This window comes from Canis aureus, chromosome 4, assembly GCF_053574225.1.
Source record: "Canis aureus isolate CA01 chromosome 4, VMU_Caureus_v.1.0, whole genome shotgun sequence".
Lineage (NCBI taxonomy): Eukaryota > Metazoa > Chordata > Mammalia > Carnivora > Canidae > Canis > Canis aureus.
This window is the reverse complement of record NC_135614.1, coordinates 65485596-65503316: the sequence shown is the minus strand read 5'-3', so window position 1 is coordinate 65503316 and position 17721 is coordinate 65485596. Positions and strand designations below refer to the sequence as shown.

The 17721-nt window shown below is 47.5% G+C and overlaps 2 protein-coding genes across 6 annotated transcripts in view; one reads left to right on the top strand and one right to left on the bottom strand.

Annotated features, from left to right (window-relative positions):
- The window catches only part of LOC144312881 (uncharacterized), a 105556-nt gene extending 95860 nt beyond the window's left edge, over positions 1-9696 (bottom strand). For all 4 annotated transcript variants that reach the window (XR_013378525.1, XM_077896012.1, XM_077896013.1 and 1 more), the window contains exons 1-6: positions 9539-9696; positions 8572-8759; positions 8092-8282; positions 7475-7659; positions 4738-4842; positions 2024-2386 (exon numbers count right to left, since the gene is read on the bottom strand). Coding sequence is in view for 3 of the 4 variants with exons in the window: in XM_077896012.1 (XP_077752138.1) it covers positions 2024-2386; positions 4738-4842; positions 7475-7583 (577 nt within the window). In the remaining variant the exon portion in view is untranslated. The remainder of the gene's footprint in view (positions 1-2023; positions 2387-4737; positions 4843-7474; positions 7660-8091; positions 8283-8571; positions 8760-9538) is intronic.
- On the top strand, positions 1671-12850 carry ISL1 (ISL LIM homeobox 1). 2 transcript variants are annotated; one of them, XM_077896010.1, is made up of 6 exons: positions 1671-2006; positions 2954-3143; positions 5866-6125; positions 7986-8272; positions 9472-9639; positions 11702-12850. In XM_077896010.1, the coding sequence occupies exons 1-6, from the start codon at positions 1979-1981 to the stop codon at positions 11816-11818; spliced, it is 1050 nt and encodes a 349-aa protein (XP_077752136.1). In that variant the 5' UTR covers positions 1671-1978; the 3' UTR covers positions 11819-12850. The 2 variants fall into 2 exon arrangements, 1 of the variants encoding a protein (XP_077752136.1); XR_013378524.1 differs by lacking the exons at positions 1671-2006; positions 2954-3143; positions 5866-6125; positions 7986-8272; positions 9472-9639 and adding an exon at positions 9650-9815 and having other exon boundaries at positions 11702-12701.
- Positions 12851-17721: the final 4871 nt, after the last annotated feature.

The following is a 17721-nucleotide window of genomic DNA, read 5'->3' as shown; positions in this document are numbered from 1 at the left end:
CGTGTTCTTGGTAAAGCCCAGCTAGGTCAGGAGGAAACTCAAACATCTTAGCTTCTTTTGCACTCTGGAAAAGCATATACATGCAAACGGAGCCATTGAGGCCAGCTGAGAGCTCACAGCTCTTATCAAGGGTTAGATCTGGCGAGAAGTACAAAGAAAGGAGTTTCCTAACCCAACTGGGTTTTTTTTTTCCCCAGGCAGCAAGACACCGAAATTACGCCTTCTACTGCTTGGGTTTGTGGACATTTTAAGAGAAAACTGGCAGTCACTTTAGATAAGGGATGTCTATTTAGAAGCTTTGGGAGACATGTGGGTGTTCTTCGTGGCCTTCCCTGTGACTTTGTTTTGGGGAGACTGTAAAAGGTGACGGGTACGTGTCAGAAATTATTGGAAAAGGTTCCCCGCGAGTTGGAGCCAAGGTTCTTCTCTCTCCAGGTTGTTTCCCCGAGAGAGAGAAAATTATCAGATAAACAAACCCGGTGAAGTGAAACAGGTATTTCACTGCCCTTCAGTATTAGATTCCTCCCTAACTCGCTCCCTTAGACTAACACATTTTTTTTTTTTTAATCTCTAGACTAGAGAGCCATGGAGAACGGTCCTTATAATTGCCGAAACACCACCAGCGAATTGCACACGTTTGCTTACAAACAAAAGGGGAGGAGGCCAGCAGAGAGAGGAACTGGACAGGGTATATATATATATAATTTTACGAACTTTTTCACTCCTGGAAGATCATTTCAGGCTTTGGCTTTGGGTTAGTGCGCTGCTACATTCCAGGGCCAAACTGCAAAAGCAGACCTCAGGGGCCGTTAGAAGGAGAGAGGAGCCCGCGGAGTCCACTTGGTTTTACCTGTGTGCGCCCAACCCGATTCTCCGCTTAACGCAAGAAGCGCTCTTCACCTCCCACCCTAGCTTTTTTTTTTGGGGGGGGGGGGGGCTCTGAGGTCGGTGGTTAACGGAGGAGTGGGGTAGCTTGAGATAGCCATGCCCCTGGGCTTATTCGTGCGGTTCCCGGTTCTTCTCGCCCTTGGGCGGCAGCTCCCTGCGCGCCGCGCGCAGCCAGTTCGGGAACTCCCCCTCCCCGGCGGCCGAGCCGCGCCGCGCCCGGCGCTGTGAGCTACAGCGCGGGACCACAGCGAGCCGAGCGGCCCGTCGTTCCAAGTCGCCCCCTTTCCTAGAGCCCTGGAAGGGCCTCGTCGGCAGCAAGACCTACCCACCAGCCACTCGCCACCGGCGGCAGAAAAGCGCCCCGCGCGCAGCACGGCCGGCCGGACTGCGGGGAGCCCAGGAGCGCAGGGCGGAGGAGCGGCGCGGCGGGCGGCGGGCGGCGGGGGCGCCGGCGGCTCGGCCGGGAAGGAGCGCGGGAGGGGGAAGGGGAGGGAGGGAGGGAGGGAGGGGCGGGCGCGGGGAGGGGGCGCGGGAGGCGGAGGGGGAGCAGGAGCAGGAGCGGGAGGCCCCGAGCCAGCGCAGCCGGGCCGCCCGAGCCCCGCGAGGGAGCCGCCCGAGCCCGGAGCGAGCGGCCCGGGCCGGGAGCCCTAATCCTCTCCCGCGGGCTCTCGGAGCGGTCAGTGGCGCGCGGCGGCGGCGAGGCTGAAATATGATAATCAGAACAGCTGCGCCGCGCGCCCCGCAGCCAATGGGCGCGGCGCTCGCCTGACGTCCCCGCGCGCAGCGTCAGACCAATGGCGATGGAGCTGAGTTGGAGCCGAGAAGTTTGAGTAAGAGATAAGGAAGAGAGGTGCCCGAGCCGCGCCGAGTCCGCCGCCGCCGCAGCGCGTCTGCTCCGCCAGCTCCGCCGGCTTAAGTTGGACTCCCCGACCCGCGAGGGCGCGGCGCAGCCGGGCAGCGGCCCCCCGAGCCTTGGCAGCCCCACGCGCCACTGTCTCCCACTTAGCCACAGCTCCAGCATCCTCTCTGTGGGCTGGTCACCAACTGTACAACCACCATTTCACTGTGGACATTACTCCCTCTTACAGATATGGGAGACATGGGAGATCCACCAAAAAGTAAGAGGCTATTTTACCTTGCGGGGCTCGGTGTGCTGTTCTTGTGCGGGGGTCTCTCTCAGGCACGGGGGCCAGGAGCTCGTCCGAGTTGGAGTCGCTGCCTGCAGAGAGGAGAGAGAGAGGAGGAGGAGGAGGAGGAGGAGGAGGAGGAAGAGGAGGAGGAGGAGGAGGAGGAGGAGGAAAGGTGGCTTGCTCTCGTTTGCCGCCACGCCTGCATGCTTGCTGTCGGTTCCGATCTTCGGGAAACTGCTCGTGCCTCGCGTTTGAATTCGCCCGTGCGCGCTCCAGGACCCGAGCGCTACTGCTGGTGCTGGGCGGTGGTTTCCTCCTCGGGGCCCCGGAGCTCTCCGAGGAGGTTATTCTGTTGCAAAAGGTGCCGCCTGCACATACAATACCCGGAGATGTGAATTAGCATTAGACTTGCAAAAGAGAACGAGTGACAACTGTATTGATGTCTGCTCTTGCTAACAATATCCAGCCCTATGTGCTATTAAAGAGCATGCTTCGTGGAAAATATAAGCGTTCCCTTAACGCTGCTAGTCAAAACCTTTTCTTTGACTTGACTTCTCCATAATCTTTCCCAATGATTACGGCAAAGAGGGAGGAGGGGTGGTGGTGGTTGGGGGGGGGGGGGCAAGAAATACAAAATGAACGGGTTTGATTGCGTGCTAGGCTTACAAATGTAAGACTATTCAAATCTGCATTTTACATATATTCCACCTCCTTTTTAAAATGAGTCAGGGTTTTGATGGCACACTTCAATTACCATCCCAAAGTGCAATACTCTTTAAAAGAGAGAGAGAGAAAGAAAGGAAGGAGAAGGAAGAAGAAAAAAAAAAAAAAAAAAAACCTCCCAGAGTACGCCCTATAAGAGAACGACACTAAAAGTGTGTTTATCTCTGTAGGAAGTAAACGGTTAGTCAATCATGTATTTATTTTCATTTCAGAAAAACGTCTGATTTCCCTATGTGTTGGTTGCGGCAATCAAATTCACGATCAGTATATTCTGAGGGTTTCTCCGGATTTGGAATGGCATGCGGCATGTTTGAAATGTGCGGAGTGTAATCAGTATTTGGACGAGAGCTGTACGTGCTTTGTTAGAGATGGGAAAACCTACTGTAAAAGAGATTATATCAGGTACGCCATTTACATTGCTTCCCTAACTCTGAGAGTTCCCTGTCTCTCCCTACTCCTTTTTAAGTATTTGATGTAGCTTTGTCTTTTTGTGAAGTTTGCCTTAGTGGGGTCCAGTGTGCAAAAGTTATCTTTAAGGACGTTGCACAAATTAAACTATTCTGTTTATTCCACTTTTTAGGGGGGGGGGAACCCCACAAACTCAGTAGTGGCTTTCGTAAATTGGGTGGCGTTGAAGCTTGTTTAATTGCTCTTGGAATTGGCGATGCTCAAATTATTTTCTTCTTTCACCCTCCCCCTCCCAAAACAAACAAGCAGAAATTTAAAGATGGATAACTTGGGGTTTCTAAACTTTCTTTTTGAAAGGTTGGTTTTTATTGTATCGTACAGTGCAGTGTTTTTCTCTGTTCATTAATTTATTTCAATAGTTCAGTATTTTGTTAGTAATTGACAAATTCTGTGGAGATGTCAATGCAATAGGCGAAATAAAAGTTTGACCTAAGGATTTTTAGAAGTGCACTTTGAAAGTGCAAATAGAAATATTGCCCCCTTTACTTTTAGGGTAAGAGTCCTTTCTTGGAAAATTTCAAAACCAACCCAAATACTCCCTGCAAAAAGACCGGAAATTTAATCTTTTTAAATATTAACCCTTTGGTGACATCTGACTATCTTTTCTTTCTTATCTTATCTGAGCTGATGAATTAGAGCAGATCAAATTGCCCATCATCTGTCTACGAACAATTGGTATATTTAGATAATTGAACAGCTTCCTTTCTCACATTAAAATCTGGTAACTGATAAAATGAGCGAATTGCCCATACTGACAAGACTAAAACCACACAGGGAACATTCTGAGTTTTTTTTTTTTTTCTTCCAGTTTATTCTATGCCTAAAGTTCATGCTTCACAAATCTCAAATTTTCTCTGACCTGTGTATATGTACGGCAGAAATTCCATCTTCTGCCTTAGGAAACCAGTAGACTTCCTAAAGAAAATTTTATTGTTTTAATAACAAACAAGAGATAACACCTTCTCTATTCTGTTAAATGATATCAAAATATTATATACTTTTTAAATGTCTCCAGTGGCTAGTAACAAGTAATTAGCTTTTGTAAGGCATAGAATTTCTGGAGCTGAGAACTTAAAGTTTAGTCAAGAGTTAAGTATGCAGTCACAATTTTTACTTGTTTGTCTAGTGTCCAGCACTTTTTCGTCTTGTAAAATCATGAAATAGAGAGTATAATCTTGATAGGTAAAACTGAACAGTGCGTGTAAGGGTTTATTAATACTTTGCTGGGGGGGAGCAGTGGGAGGAAATAGGGGAAGTGGGGAACTGGAGGAAGGGGAGGGATTTTCCAAATTGTTTGGTCACAGGCAAGGTAAAGTCCTCATCCTATGAAATGGAAGATCTCACATAGAGTAGGCGGAGGGAGGAAAAACTTTTGAATCTACCTTCTAACCTCTGACAAATGAGCTGTTTTCATTGTTTACTTGATTAGTGTGTGAACTCAAGATTCTAGAGAGGGAGAGCTCACTTTGCACCTCTAGGACTATCTTTCCTCCTGTGGAGATAGTGTTTTGCTCAATTACATACAGACCTTCACGTAGCCAATTCTTGCGTACACATTTATAGAAGGAGCCGATAGCTTTTGCCTTTTCCCCTTCAGTCTCTCTCGGTTGTGTGCGTGTGCCCCTTTGAACTCCTATAGTTGTAAAAGCAGAACACAGAGACTATTTAGATTTCTGAATGCCCTTCTTCCTTTTGGGGAGAGAGGTGCCCTCCCTCCACCTCGTGTGGATCTTTTCCTCTCCTGGATTCTTTTTGTAGGAATGCCCCCGCTTCTGTTATTACCGATACACAGGGGGGGAGGGGGCAGGTCAGTGCTGCCTAGGTGGAACCTACAAGGATTGTCCCTTTGTAGGAAAGATCAGGAGCAAGAAAACCCTTAGAAGTGAGTCTTTTCATTTTTCTGGGTGGTCATGATTCTCAAGCAAACTGAAATAGAGGTAGATGCTTCAGCAACTTGTAAAAGATTGAGGGAGCAGGAGCAGATTTTCAATATAATAATAAAAGGAAGAATGGAAAGGAAACTTTCTGTTAACATTGTTGCCCGAGGAAAAAATCTTTAGTTGGGGGAAAAACTGCAACGTGCTTATTGTGCAGAAGGGGAATCTGGAAACCCTCAGAGGTTTCATTTTGTTACTCTGTTGTGCATCTCTGTATATTTACAAATGAGTGGGGTGACAGTCTCATCCCCTAACCTTTCTTTTTTCTCTTGGAAGGACTTTTTGTAGCAGTTTTAGAGACATTTCTAGCAGCAGAAATTGGGGGATAGGAAGGCAAAAGTGTGGGGCCAGTGGCTACTAGAGTCCCCCCTGCCTCCTTTCTGCAAAGAGCTGCAAGGGTTACCCTGGGACGGGGCTAGAACAGAGGTGCAGGTTTCCAACCCGTCCAACATTTTTACTTTAGGGGTATTCTGAATTAAGGAGGTACTGACGGAGACACAGAGGTTCATAAGAAAGGAAAGGGAGGATAAAAGACCAGAGGAGAAGAGGGAGAAACCAAATGATTTCTTTCCGCCCATTCCCAGCTGGTCGGCCAATGCAGATTTCAGGGTCCCGTGTGGCCGGGGGTCCTCAGCAATCTCGGGCCGAGGCAGTGCCGGCTTAAAGTGATCCCCTCTTTCCGTGTTTGTCTCCCCGCCCCGGGCCGGCCGCGCGCTCAGGTTGTACGGGATCAAATGCGCCAAGTGCAGCATCGGCTTCAGCAAGAACGACTTCGTGATGCGCGCCCGCTCCAAGGTGTACCACATCGAGTGTTTCCGCTGCGTGGCCTGCAGCCGTCAGCTCATCCCCGGGGACGAGTTCGCGCTTCGGGAGGACGGGCTCTTCTGCCGCGCGGACCACGACGTGGTGGAGAGGGCCAGCCTGGGCGCCGGCGACCCGCTCAGCCCTCTGCACCCAGCGCGGCCGCTGCAAATGGCAGGTACTCCTTGCCCGGAGGGAGGCCGCCGGGGGAGGCTGGCGCTGGGCTGGACCAGCACGGCCCGGCCAGTGCGCGGGCCCCCGCGGCACCCCTGGTAGCCACGGGGCAGTGGCTGCGGCAGCGGCTGCGGCCCACAGCCAGGGGAAGTGTTCTCGGAGCAGTTTGCCCTGGACTTCGCTCTTTTGCGCAAGATTCGGTGCACTTACTGTCTCCTCAGACTCCCCTTCCCCAGCACACCTGTACGCATCTAAATATGCGTACACATGAATGTACACTACTTGTGCATACGTGTATACACACGTCCAAACAGTACTTCCAGTTTACCTTGGCCTCCAAACCGGGGCTTACTGAAAATGGGCTTCAGCTCCCCGCCAGGTAGTCTTCCTGCCGCTGCCTAATTAAAGGGGTGGAGCTCTGGGCCCCCGGAGCTTCCTCCTTTAACCCAATGAAGGAAGCTTAGGTGGCCCTAAGTCATTTAGTCTTTCAAATCCTTTTTCCTTGCAACTGCCCCACACTCTGAAATATTTTTAAAATTTATTTTTATCCTTTTGTGAAAGAGTGGATGTGAAAAGATACAGTCTCAATAACTGCAGGCCATTGCGCAGAGCTGTAATTTAAAACTGTCAACAAGCTAATCTGCAGTAATTGCCTTTTAAAGGGAGCCTGCCTCTTTAAACCATTCATTCTGTGTGATTTGGTGAGAATTTCATCTTCAGGCCTGTCGCCCTAACACTAAATTGACCCAGTAGGTTTTGACCTGACCCTAGGGGTCCTGAGAGGTGCGGGATTTGTACCATACATTTCAGAGAGCCCTTTCAGGAAGAAGGAGGGTAGAAACTCAGCAAGATTGGCCACGAGGAGGCCTTCCCTGAGGAGGCAGACAGTGTTTCCAAAACCTTACTTCCCTTCAGGAATAAGGGAAGTACCTCTACCGCTCAGGAATAGATCTACCTGGGGCATTATTAAAGTATCAATTCCCGCTAAACACTGACGGAGAGGAAACACAGATCTGTGCACTCTGCTTTTTCAGAAGCTGTAAGGCTTCTGTTCTGGGGGGGGTACACGACTAGCTTGCACAGGGGCAAAGACAGAATGGCAATTTCAGTTCTGTGCAACCTGTGCTCGGCTTTGTGGGAAAACACAGAAGAGATGGAAATATTGGGAGGCAGTCAGGAGACAGAACTCTCCCCAGCTGTCATTTGTCCCGAACCCAGGCAACTCAACAGTTTCGGTTTTCCTTTGTACTGGGTCAGTCCATCTCATGAACAGCCAGGTAGATTTAGTGGAAAGATCAAGGACGGGAGTTATGGCTGAAATACTGAATTTCTTTAGCTCCGTGGCTTGATTACCCTCTCTGAACTGAAGTTCAAGGCTTTCTGTCAGAATTCTCTTTGACCTTTGCATTAGAGACCTCCCGGCTTGTATAGTGTCTCTGGCTGACACTGGGGTGTTCTGCATTTCCTTCCCATGTACAGTCTGTGGCTGTTGTCCAGGAGTCTGGAGGCGGTGGGTACTCTTGTAACCTGGGACCAGTCTGGGTATGAGGACGGGCAAAGAGGGAGGAGAAACAATGCTGAACAGTGCTGCCCCAGAGAAGTGCGCCCCTCTGCTAAGGCTATGTTGATAAGAGCAGGGGTGGAGGCTGCGTTCTGAGCCTGAATTACTCAGCATTGACCTCTCAGGTTGGAGAGCCAGATGTTATTCTCCCTTTTGCTTCCCTGATCCCCACCTCTGCCACCCCCTGCTTTGTTTGTCGTGGCTGCAAAGCACTGGCCATTGTCTGGGAGCAGCTTGTGAGGGCGAGCCACCCAGGCCTGCGCTCGCTGCTCACCGCGCCCCTTGCCGTCCCTTGCCTCGCAGCCGAGCCCATCTCTGCCAGGCAGCCAGCCCTGCGGCCCCACGTCCACAAGCAGCCAGAGAAGACCACCCGTGTTCGGACTGTGCTGAACGAGAAGCAGCTGCACACCTTGCGGACCTGCTATGCCGCCAACCCCAGGCCAGACGCACTCATGAAGGAGCAACTGGTGGAGATGACGGGCCTTAGCCCTCGTGTGATCCGGGTCTGGTTTCAAAACAAGCGGTGCAAGGACAAGAAGCGGAGCATCATGATGAAGCAGCTCCAGCAGCAGCAGCCCAATGACAAAACTGTGAGTGGCCCTGGGACCGGGGATATGGAACTTGAGTGGGGAGCAGAGCAAATGCACGAGGTGCAAAGGGCTGCCTAGGTTGGCCTGCAAGTGGGTTCCCTCCTGCTTAAAAGCAAAAGCCAGCAGCCCCTTACCTCCTCTAGCCAGGCTCAGGCCCCAGGGGAGAAGCAACTGGCAAGGGCCCAGTGTAGAGCCCTGTACCTCCACCCCCAGCCCATGTGAGTGGGCTTGTGCCCTTCAACCTGTCCCCCACCAGCAAACACTCCTGCACTGCTGAGCAGGGGGCAGCAAGGCCTGACCCTTTCTGACAGCATTCAGGTTGTCAGTTCCTCAGGCACCAGAGAGAGAGAGACACCTCCTTGGCTCCCTGTCTAATTCAGAGGTGGATGGGTGGGTCGTCCTGGCGGTGGACCCCCTCGGTGTGTTGCTTGAATCTTGACAAGGCCTGCCTCAGTGCCTTCAGACCAGTGAGATCCACCAAGGTGACCTGCGAAGATAGGACACCCTCTACTCTAGTTCAAGTCCAGGCCTCCAGAGATATTATTATCCACTGTCATCCCAAGCCCATGGCAGCACCCACTCCACCAGGATTTCTGGTTGAGTTAAACTAAAGAGGTTCTCTTTCTTTTCTTTTTACCGCTTCAGCCCAATTTTAAATCCCATAAAACCCCTGCTGTCATTAAACTTGGCAGGCCAGCCAAGCCTGTGCCGGGGCACTTTTTAAGTTGGTAGTAGCACAATAGTAGCCAGACCCAAATGCTTGGGGGTGGGGGTTGGCTCTGTGAAGAGAAGTGCCTTTGCCTGTAGAAAGTGTAACTGAAATGGCCCAGAAAACCCACCATGTCCAGAGGCTGCAGCTTTCTGCCCCTGTGACACTACCGCCTGTGAAGGCAGATGGGAGGAACTGAGATAAAATGTGGATTTAAAGGGAAAGGAGAAAGTCAGAATAGATATTAGTTTAGTAAGTTCCAAGCAGACCTACTAGTCCCACCCACAGAAGCAGAAAAACAAAATACAATAAAAAAAAAAAAAAAAAGAAACCCTCTGGCTAATATCCATACATGCAGCAGATTAACTGAGTCAATAGTGGCCACTATATAGATAAGATAATGCTAGGGTATATTTGCTTAGCCTCTGCGGACAATGGAGGGAGGGAGTTTGGTCATTAACGTGTTGGGATTGGGGGGGCCTATTCACAGAATATCCAGGGGATGACAGGAACTCCCATGGTGGCTGCCAGTCCAGAGAGACACGATGGTGGCTTACAGGCAAACCCAGTGGAGGTGCAAAGTTACCAGCCGCCTTGGAAAGTACTGAGTGACTTCGCCTTGCAGAGTGACATAGATCAGCCTGCTTTTCAGCAACTGGTAAGTGTCAGCTCTCAGAGTGAGGAAGCTGAATCTCTAACAAAAAGAAGATTCTGGTTTAACTGTCACACAATGAAAGATTCCGAGGGGAGGGTGCTTCCTTGGCCCCAAGGCTGGGGAGAGATGAAGGAGGCTTGGCGAAGAGGAGACAAGCGCTCAAGGGAAACAAACTTCTTGTGAGTCCTTTCTCTGAGTTCATAATTTGACCATATAGGTTGAATTTTTTCTCAACTGGGCCCGCTTTGAGGGATAACTTCCAAGGTGTCTAATTAACTAGACATGCATAGGAAGGTGTACAGGGTTGCAAAATCATGTATCTTAGACTTTTAGAGCTGGAAGGGACTTTTAGAAGACCTTGTCATTTTGATCAGCAATTAGTAAATTTACTCTCTCCTCCGCTCCTAGAGAATGGTGTATTTAAAGACCTAAATTGAGCTGTTTATGTTAATAACCGATGTTGTAAGACATAATCAATGTTATTATCAATGAGCAGCAGGCACCTGTGTGGGTATGATTTTCAAATATATCAATAAAGAGTTCAGTTATTTAAAGACATGATGGATACTTTCTGTTATTAATACCCCTTTCTGGGACCAACCTAATCTAAAATGTAGGATTACTTTAACATTTTAAGTGTATGAGTTCAGATGTTATGCACAGTCTCATACTGTGGGGCATGTATAGCCAAATGAACATGAGTTCTACCAATCAGAGACAACACGTAAAAACCTGTTAGCATTAGTATGTTTCATACATCCAGAGAAGTGAAAATTAACTCACCATATGCCTACAAAAGGCTTAAGGGTCCAGATAAACAAGAGTATTATATATATATACTTAGTGATATGGCATATATACACCTACTTTTTTCTTAAGTAGTCAACGGTCCTGTAGAATTTTCTTCTGTAAAACCAGATCTATTCTAAAAACTTGTTTCTTTCTTTGGAAGTAAAACTTTAGTTGAGGTTAGTTTTTTACCCTCACATTTACCTGGAGAACATTTTCTTTCTCTGTGGTGACAGTTAGGTAATAGGTCAGAGGCAGTGGTTACAAGGACTTGGTCCAGGTTTACATTTGTAAGTGGGCCAGTCTAGAGGCTAGGCAAATTTGAGAAGCCCCTTGACCTCTCCATGGGAAAGTTTAATAGGATAGAAAGGAAGGCAAATTCTGGAATTAGGCAAAATAACTTATTTAAAGTGAGAGTAATCTTATGAGTTATTTGAGCAAAACCTGGATCATAGAAGGCAAGTCAGAGGAGGGTTCAGGGCAGCCAAGTGTTTGTACCTTCTAAGGTTTGTACCTTAGTGTTAGATGAGAGCAGTGGGAGGGAAGCCAAGGCAGGAGGGGGTTATAGGGGTAGAGTGGAGAAAGAGGTTTCCAACAGCAACACAATACTTTCGGTTTAAAAGAAGGAGCCAGATATTTATAATGCGATGACGTTATAATATATGGGTCTCCTCTCGGAAGGAAGAGCCTGATTTAAAGAGAGAAAAAGAAAGAGAAAGAGAGAAAGGCCAAAAGGCAGCAGGACCAACAACAAGGAAGAAAGCCCACGCTGTGAACCCTCTGAGGAGTTAATCATTGTTCTGTGGAGCCTCTTCTGAATCTCCTGTCACACGATCTGAGCGTGTGTTATGGATTTTCCAACTCAAGAAGAGAGGCTTTGATGCCTGGAGACTGAGGACTTGCCTGCTCCCAGGGCAACATGTAGCCAGCAGGATAATTTTATTTCGAGCATGCATGGTAGAGTTGCGATGCCATTTTACAGTGGGAAACACATTTGTCCTTAAATAATTTAACGTAACACACTGTTGGGAATTCAGTTTCAGTTAAAACAGAGATCTCTTGAAAGATGGGAAAGCGAGAGGATTTCTTCTCAAGTTCTTTTCTTTGTGGGCTTTCTTTAAGCCTGTTAAAATTCAGTTATACATGTAGATCTTTATCTGCATATCCATCTACACACAAAAACACTTGCACGTACCTATACACATATGATGAGCTTATAATCCTTTTAAGAATACAATCGCAGCCTCCTTTATTCATTTCTCAACCTTCTATGCAGGTGAATTTTTCAGAAGGAGGACCGGGCTCTAATTCCACTGGCAGTGAAGTGGCGTCGATGTCCTCTCAGCTCCCAGATACACCTAACAGCATGGTAGCCAGTCCTATTGAGGCATGAGGAACATTCATTCAGATGTATTTTTTTCCCTGTTGGAGAAAGTGGGAAAGTATAATGTTGAACTCCGAAACAAAAGTATTTAACGACCCAGTCAATGAAAACTGAATCGAGAAATGAATGCTCCATGAAATGCACGAAGTCTGTTTTAATGACAAGGTGATATGGTAGCAACACTGTGAAGACAATCATGGGATTTTACTAGAATTAAACAACAAACAAAACCCAAACCCAACATACGCTATCCAATGACCTTAGGAGTACTGAAAAAAAAAAAAAAAAGACGTTTTTAAAACGTAGAGGATTTATATTCAAGGATCTCAAAAAAAGCATTTTCATTTCACTGCACATCTAGAGAAAAAGCAGAAATAGAGATTTTCTAGTCCATCCTATTCTGAATGGTGCTGTTTCTATATTGGTCATTGCCTTGCCAAACAGGAGCTCCAGCAAATGAACAGGAAGAGAAACTGGCCTCCTTGGCTGAAAGAGTCCTTTCAGGAAGGTGGAGCTGCATTGGTTTGCGATGTTTTTAGTTGACTTTAACAAGGGGTTAATTGAAATCCTGGGTCTCTTAGCATGTCCTGTAGCTGGTTTCTTTTTTACTTTTGCCCCTCCCCCTTCTTCGTCGTCCTCTTTTTTTTTTTTTTTTTTTTTGAGATCCATCCTCTATCAAGAAGTCTGAAGCGACTTTAAAGGTTTTTGAATTCAAATTTAAAAACCAACTTATAAAGCATTGCAACAAGGTTACCTCTATTTTGCCACAAGCGTCTCGGGATTGTGTTTGACTTGTGTCTGTCCACGAACTTTTCCCCCAAAGATGTGTATAGTTATTGGTTAAAATGACTGTTTTCTCTCTCTCTGGAAATAAAGAGGAAAAAAAAGGAAACTTTTTTTTTTGTTTGCTCTTGCATTGCAAAAATTATAAAGTAATTTATTATTTATTGTCGAAAGACTTGCCACTTTTCATGTCATTTGACATTTTTTTTGTTTGCTGAAGTAAAAAAAAAAGATAAAGGTTATACCGTGGTCTTTGAATTATATGTCTAATTCTACGTGTTTTGTCTTTTTTCTTAAATATTATGTGAAATCAAAGCGCCATATGTAGAATTATATCTTCAGGACTATTTCACTAATAAACGTTTGGCATAGATAAATAAATAAATGCAGTGATCCAGGGTCCCTCTTTTATATGTTTACAAGTAAGCCATTAAAATGTCTGAAATTAAGAACTGCATGTGCATGGGGTAAACTGACATACAATAGGTGTGATATTTTATTGCGAATAGTTAAGGTCCAACTTGCAGTTTGCATTTTAACAGTTGAATCAAAACTGGTTGGAAGCCTTTGGTTCTCAGCTGTGATGTTAACTGTCTTTTTTTGAAAATGAGGGGCTATCCCGGTCCGGCACCCCCACCTCTCCTTCCTCCTCCTGGCTCTTTTCTTGCCCGACCCACCCCACCCCAAATAGGAAGAGGGTCCTGCATAAATGGGTTTTGATTCGAGTCACTCTTTTATTTTCTGGGAGTAAGTGCTTTATACCAAAGTCTCCTGCTTAGGATTGTTGAAATGACCTATATTTCCAGTCTCAGCTCTTGCTGCGAGAGAGCCTTTCCGCCTAGTCAGTGAGCTCTGCCCATCATTTACCAGGGGCGGCTGTCAGCCGATTGAGAAATGCTGCTTTACTTGCGCAGGAAGAGCAGGCCGAGGGGAGAGAGTTTTCTCAGCAATTCCCAGACCAGTGAGCGTGGGTCTTTTCTTGTCCTGTTCCCCACCCCCGCCCTCCCCCGACTCCGATTCCGGGACCCTTAAGGGCTGCCCGGCCGGGGCGGAGGAGCGCGGGGGAGGCCCCTCGGGGAGCCGCGGGCTGCGGCAGGCCCCCTCCGCGGTCGGAGCGACGTGCAGCGGCGCTGCCCCCCACCCCATCACCTCCACCCGGGTATTTGCAGCAGCTCCAGTGCGAGCGCCCAAACCCAGGGGTACGTGAAGGGCCCTGCCCCAAATCAGGCTTCTTGGTGCTTCTTGGTTTGCGGTGTAGAGCTAGGATTTGGGGCTCCACCCTGTCCCCTTCTCTTCCCCCACCCCCCGGATGATACTTTGACTCCTTAGAAACTGGGTTCATTTGTGTGCGCGAGTGTCATGCCGTTTTAAGTATGTGACAATTCTTAATAAATAGGAGGGCTAACGTACCCTCGTGGTGTGTCTGGCGGCGCGTGCCCCTGCGGGCCCCTGACCGGGGCGGCGTGGAGGCCCGGCTGGAGACCGGGTGAGCCCCGCGGCCCCGGGCTCTCCAGTGGCTTTCACCCTCTCCGAACCTGCCGCAGGTCGGGAAGCGAGCCTCAATTAGCCTTTTGTTTGGCATCGTTCTACATAACGGGTTAATTACAGGCTCTAACGTGGGGGCAGAGAGAAAACAAACTTTGCATTGAAAATGTTACAGTGCATTAGACATGCCCGTTGATTACTTTGATTGTTGTGTCTAATTCTTCACCGAGGGGTAATAATTTGGCCCGCGGTAATAATGGCTTGTGGTCTTCAGTTGAGAAAAACAGGAGTTGCGTCTTATCTCACACAGATCTTCTGGATAGATCTCTCTCTCTCTCTCTCTCTCTCTCTCTCTCTCTCTCGTTTCCCATTTCTCCCTAATCCTTCCTATTGGACTTGGCTCTTTTACCTTTAGACTCATTATTTGCCCACCTTTTCAGTTTTCCTTTTTCTTCCCAGGACACCTGGGATAGCTAACTGATAAGTGCAAAGGTGGCAAGGTCAACGTGAATATTGGTGTCTGCATAGTTGCTAAAGGCCCACGCCTTAGTTTGGAAACCATGAGGTGCCCTTTCCCAGCTGTAGCCTTTGGTGGACTCTGTATAGGTTAGATGGGAAATAGAAACTTTTAGGGTTTGAATGCAACGGAAGGACTTAAGTGAGGCACACATCTTTGTGATGCTTTCTTATCCTGACAATTATTCCCAAGATTTGGGGGGGGGGGTGGAGGGGTGGGGAAGGAGATGATGTTTTACATATATAGATGTCAGACTATTCTGAGGTCCACAGCTTGAATTTAAGTACAGTAATTTGGGAAGGGAGTGATGAACGATTTGGTTTCACTTGCTAGATTCAAGATATTTGTTGCCTGATGGCTGAGAATGGATTGATGGATCGATAGCATTCTAGTTCTTGTATTATTCATATGAAAGGTGTGTTCCCTTCTAGACTCCTCAGCATGTGCTCTAAAATGTGTAGCTGAAATGTCTCCTTGTTTGCAAACCATCTCTTGCACATACTCTCCTTTTCCCAGCACACCTCTGGAGACCTAGCTTTAAGCTGTGCTCTTCTAATGAAATTCCTCCTGTTTGCTATTATCTTTGATCCTCCCTCCCCTTATTACTCTGAATTCTTCCTTCTGGACATTATGACTCATTTCCTCCAGCTTCTGCAAGCTAAAACTTAATGCAACTAAAAACATCCAGGACACTCTCCTTCAATCAGGCAATCCGTATCAATATCTATACTCAGAGAGGATACCCCCCTCATTGTTTCAAAGCAATAACAACTTCTGTTTCAGTCTACTGTCTCTCTTTCCTTCTCATTAAATGGACCTGGTTTTCCTTACCATTAAAAAAGGGTCCTTTCTAAGTTAGAATCATATTTGAAGAGACTTTTTTCTTCGTTGAAATAACATTTCTGGTTATTTGACATTCTTCGTGGGTGTGTGTACCCACTTACCAATTCACAAGGTTTCTTTCTTTCTTTCTTTCTTTCTTTCTTTCTTTCTTTCTTTCTTTCTTTTTCTTTCTTTTCTTTCTTTCTTTCTTTCTTTCTTTCTTTCTTTCTTTCTTTCTTTCTTCTTTTTGGTTCAAGATTAAATAAATGACTGTAATACTCTGCTGCTATTCACCCTAATAAGTTTGTTAAACTCATTGCATTTACCTCTTTCTTGGTCTATCTCAGCCTTTTGACTACTAGCTAAAAGACAATGTACTTTTAAGATAGAAGTACTTGGCATTTCCCTAGCACCTTGACTCTTTAAACCATAAGATTGTTCTCATTGAAAAATCTCTTGTAAATCCCATATGGATTTATTTAGTCTTTTCCATTTCCTTAAAAAAAAGAAGAAAAAGTTAAAACTGTCCAAACCACCAGAAGAGCTAAGTTTGGATATAACTCAACCAGTTTGTGTTTTTAATCCCACCCCTAGTACAAGTAAACTAAGCAGAAAGTACTAATTTTTTTTATTTGTAAAGTTTAGTCAATTTTTGTAAGAGAGATTTATAATCCAAATTATGCTTGAGTTTTATTCATTAAGGACTATATTTACTTCTTTTCTGCTTATCAACAATTAAAGATTAGTCACAACAAGGAAAGTCCAATCTTCTTTGGAAGTGCGGAGAGAAAAGGGTAAAGGATTTTTGCGTGTGTATGTACCTTTATTTAAAAAGTGTTACTTTCGAAAATGGCCCCAAATCTCGAATTCTCGTTAACTATTTCAAATAAAAACAATTAACTTGTACAGTGTGGGTCAATATTTTTAAACTAAAATGCAAGTAGTTAATTCAGGGCGCTGGCAGCCGAGTCTGTTTACTGATCTTTTCTGATTGTTGTTTTCTTGATAACTGAGCAAGCCACTGAATGGCTGTTTGAGCCCAGGCGCCACAAACATAAACTTCACAGCTTACAATGTCCCAAGTCGTGATGGAGGATCTCTCCACACCTCCCGGAGACTTCTGAAGTGTAGACAGAGAAGTTGGTTCACAGGGAGCAGAGGAGGGGGAGGGGCGGGAGGGAACGCTGCTGAGTGTTTGCTGTGAGCATTGTTACTATCACATCCTTTAATTTTTATGGCGCTTAAGCTGTTAGCTCTGAGAAGCCAGTTTCTGTGCCTTGGAGAAGCCAGTGTCTCCCCAGAGCCTCACTTAAAGACTCCTTGACCCTTTATTTTTTTAAAATCTATTTTTTCCAATCTTTCTGCCTAATTACCCTTTGGGAAAGCGCTCCGTGATGATAAGCAAAGCCTTCTAAAAAAGAAACCTTGTCCCCCCCTAACCTCCCATTCCCCCAAAGCCCCCATCCCCCCCTCCAAAAGGCAACGCCTAGATCGACGTGGGGTAAGATTGCTCTCCGCCAGGTGGGGGGAAACGCACTTCAGGACAGTCCTGTGGGAGATTCCACTTCGCCCTCTCCTTGCCTGGGATCCTCTTTCCATCCCATTGATTGAAAGTTCTTGCTTATTTCAGGGTGGCGTTGCTGATGGACTTGATTGAGGTGGCTGCTTATTTTTGCCGACCCCTCCTAGGGGTTCTTCGCTCCGGTGCGTCTCCCGTGGGTGGGCGCGGAGACGCGGGGACCCGACACCGGTCTAACCAGCCCCGCGACTCCTGCGGGCAAATCAGCCCTTGATCCCTTGAAGGAGGGACAGTCGCGGCCCGGGAGAGGAAAAGAGGGTGTTGCTGGGCCCTTCTCTTTCAGGAGTTGATCAGGTTGGCAGATCTGGAGGGCTAATCCAAACAAGGCGCTTGACTTGTGAGGTCGCGAGTCTAGACAGAGCTGGTGGCTCGGCGGCTCCTTATCTGTGCCTGGAATCAGCCGAAGAGGCGCTCCCCCGGCCCACTGCGCCCCGCGCGCCCTTGCCGGAGCCACCGCTCGCCACAGACGGCACAACAAACACAGCACCTGAGGCTTTACAGCTCGCTTTATTGTTTAATGGGAATGCTGCAAAGCAGTCGTTTGTGCTCTTGGGCCCGCGCCGCGGCCGCTTCGCGTTCTGGCCACCGACTGTGTGTGTGTGTGTGTGTGTGTGTGTGTGTGCGTGTGTGTGCGCGCCCCCGGCACTCGCGCCCTGCCTCCTGCCCCGGGGCCCCCTCTGTATGCTGGGCCCCGAGGCGGAGCGGGTGGGTGCAGGCGCTGGGGGA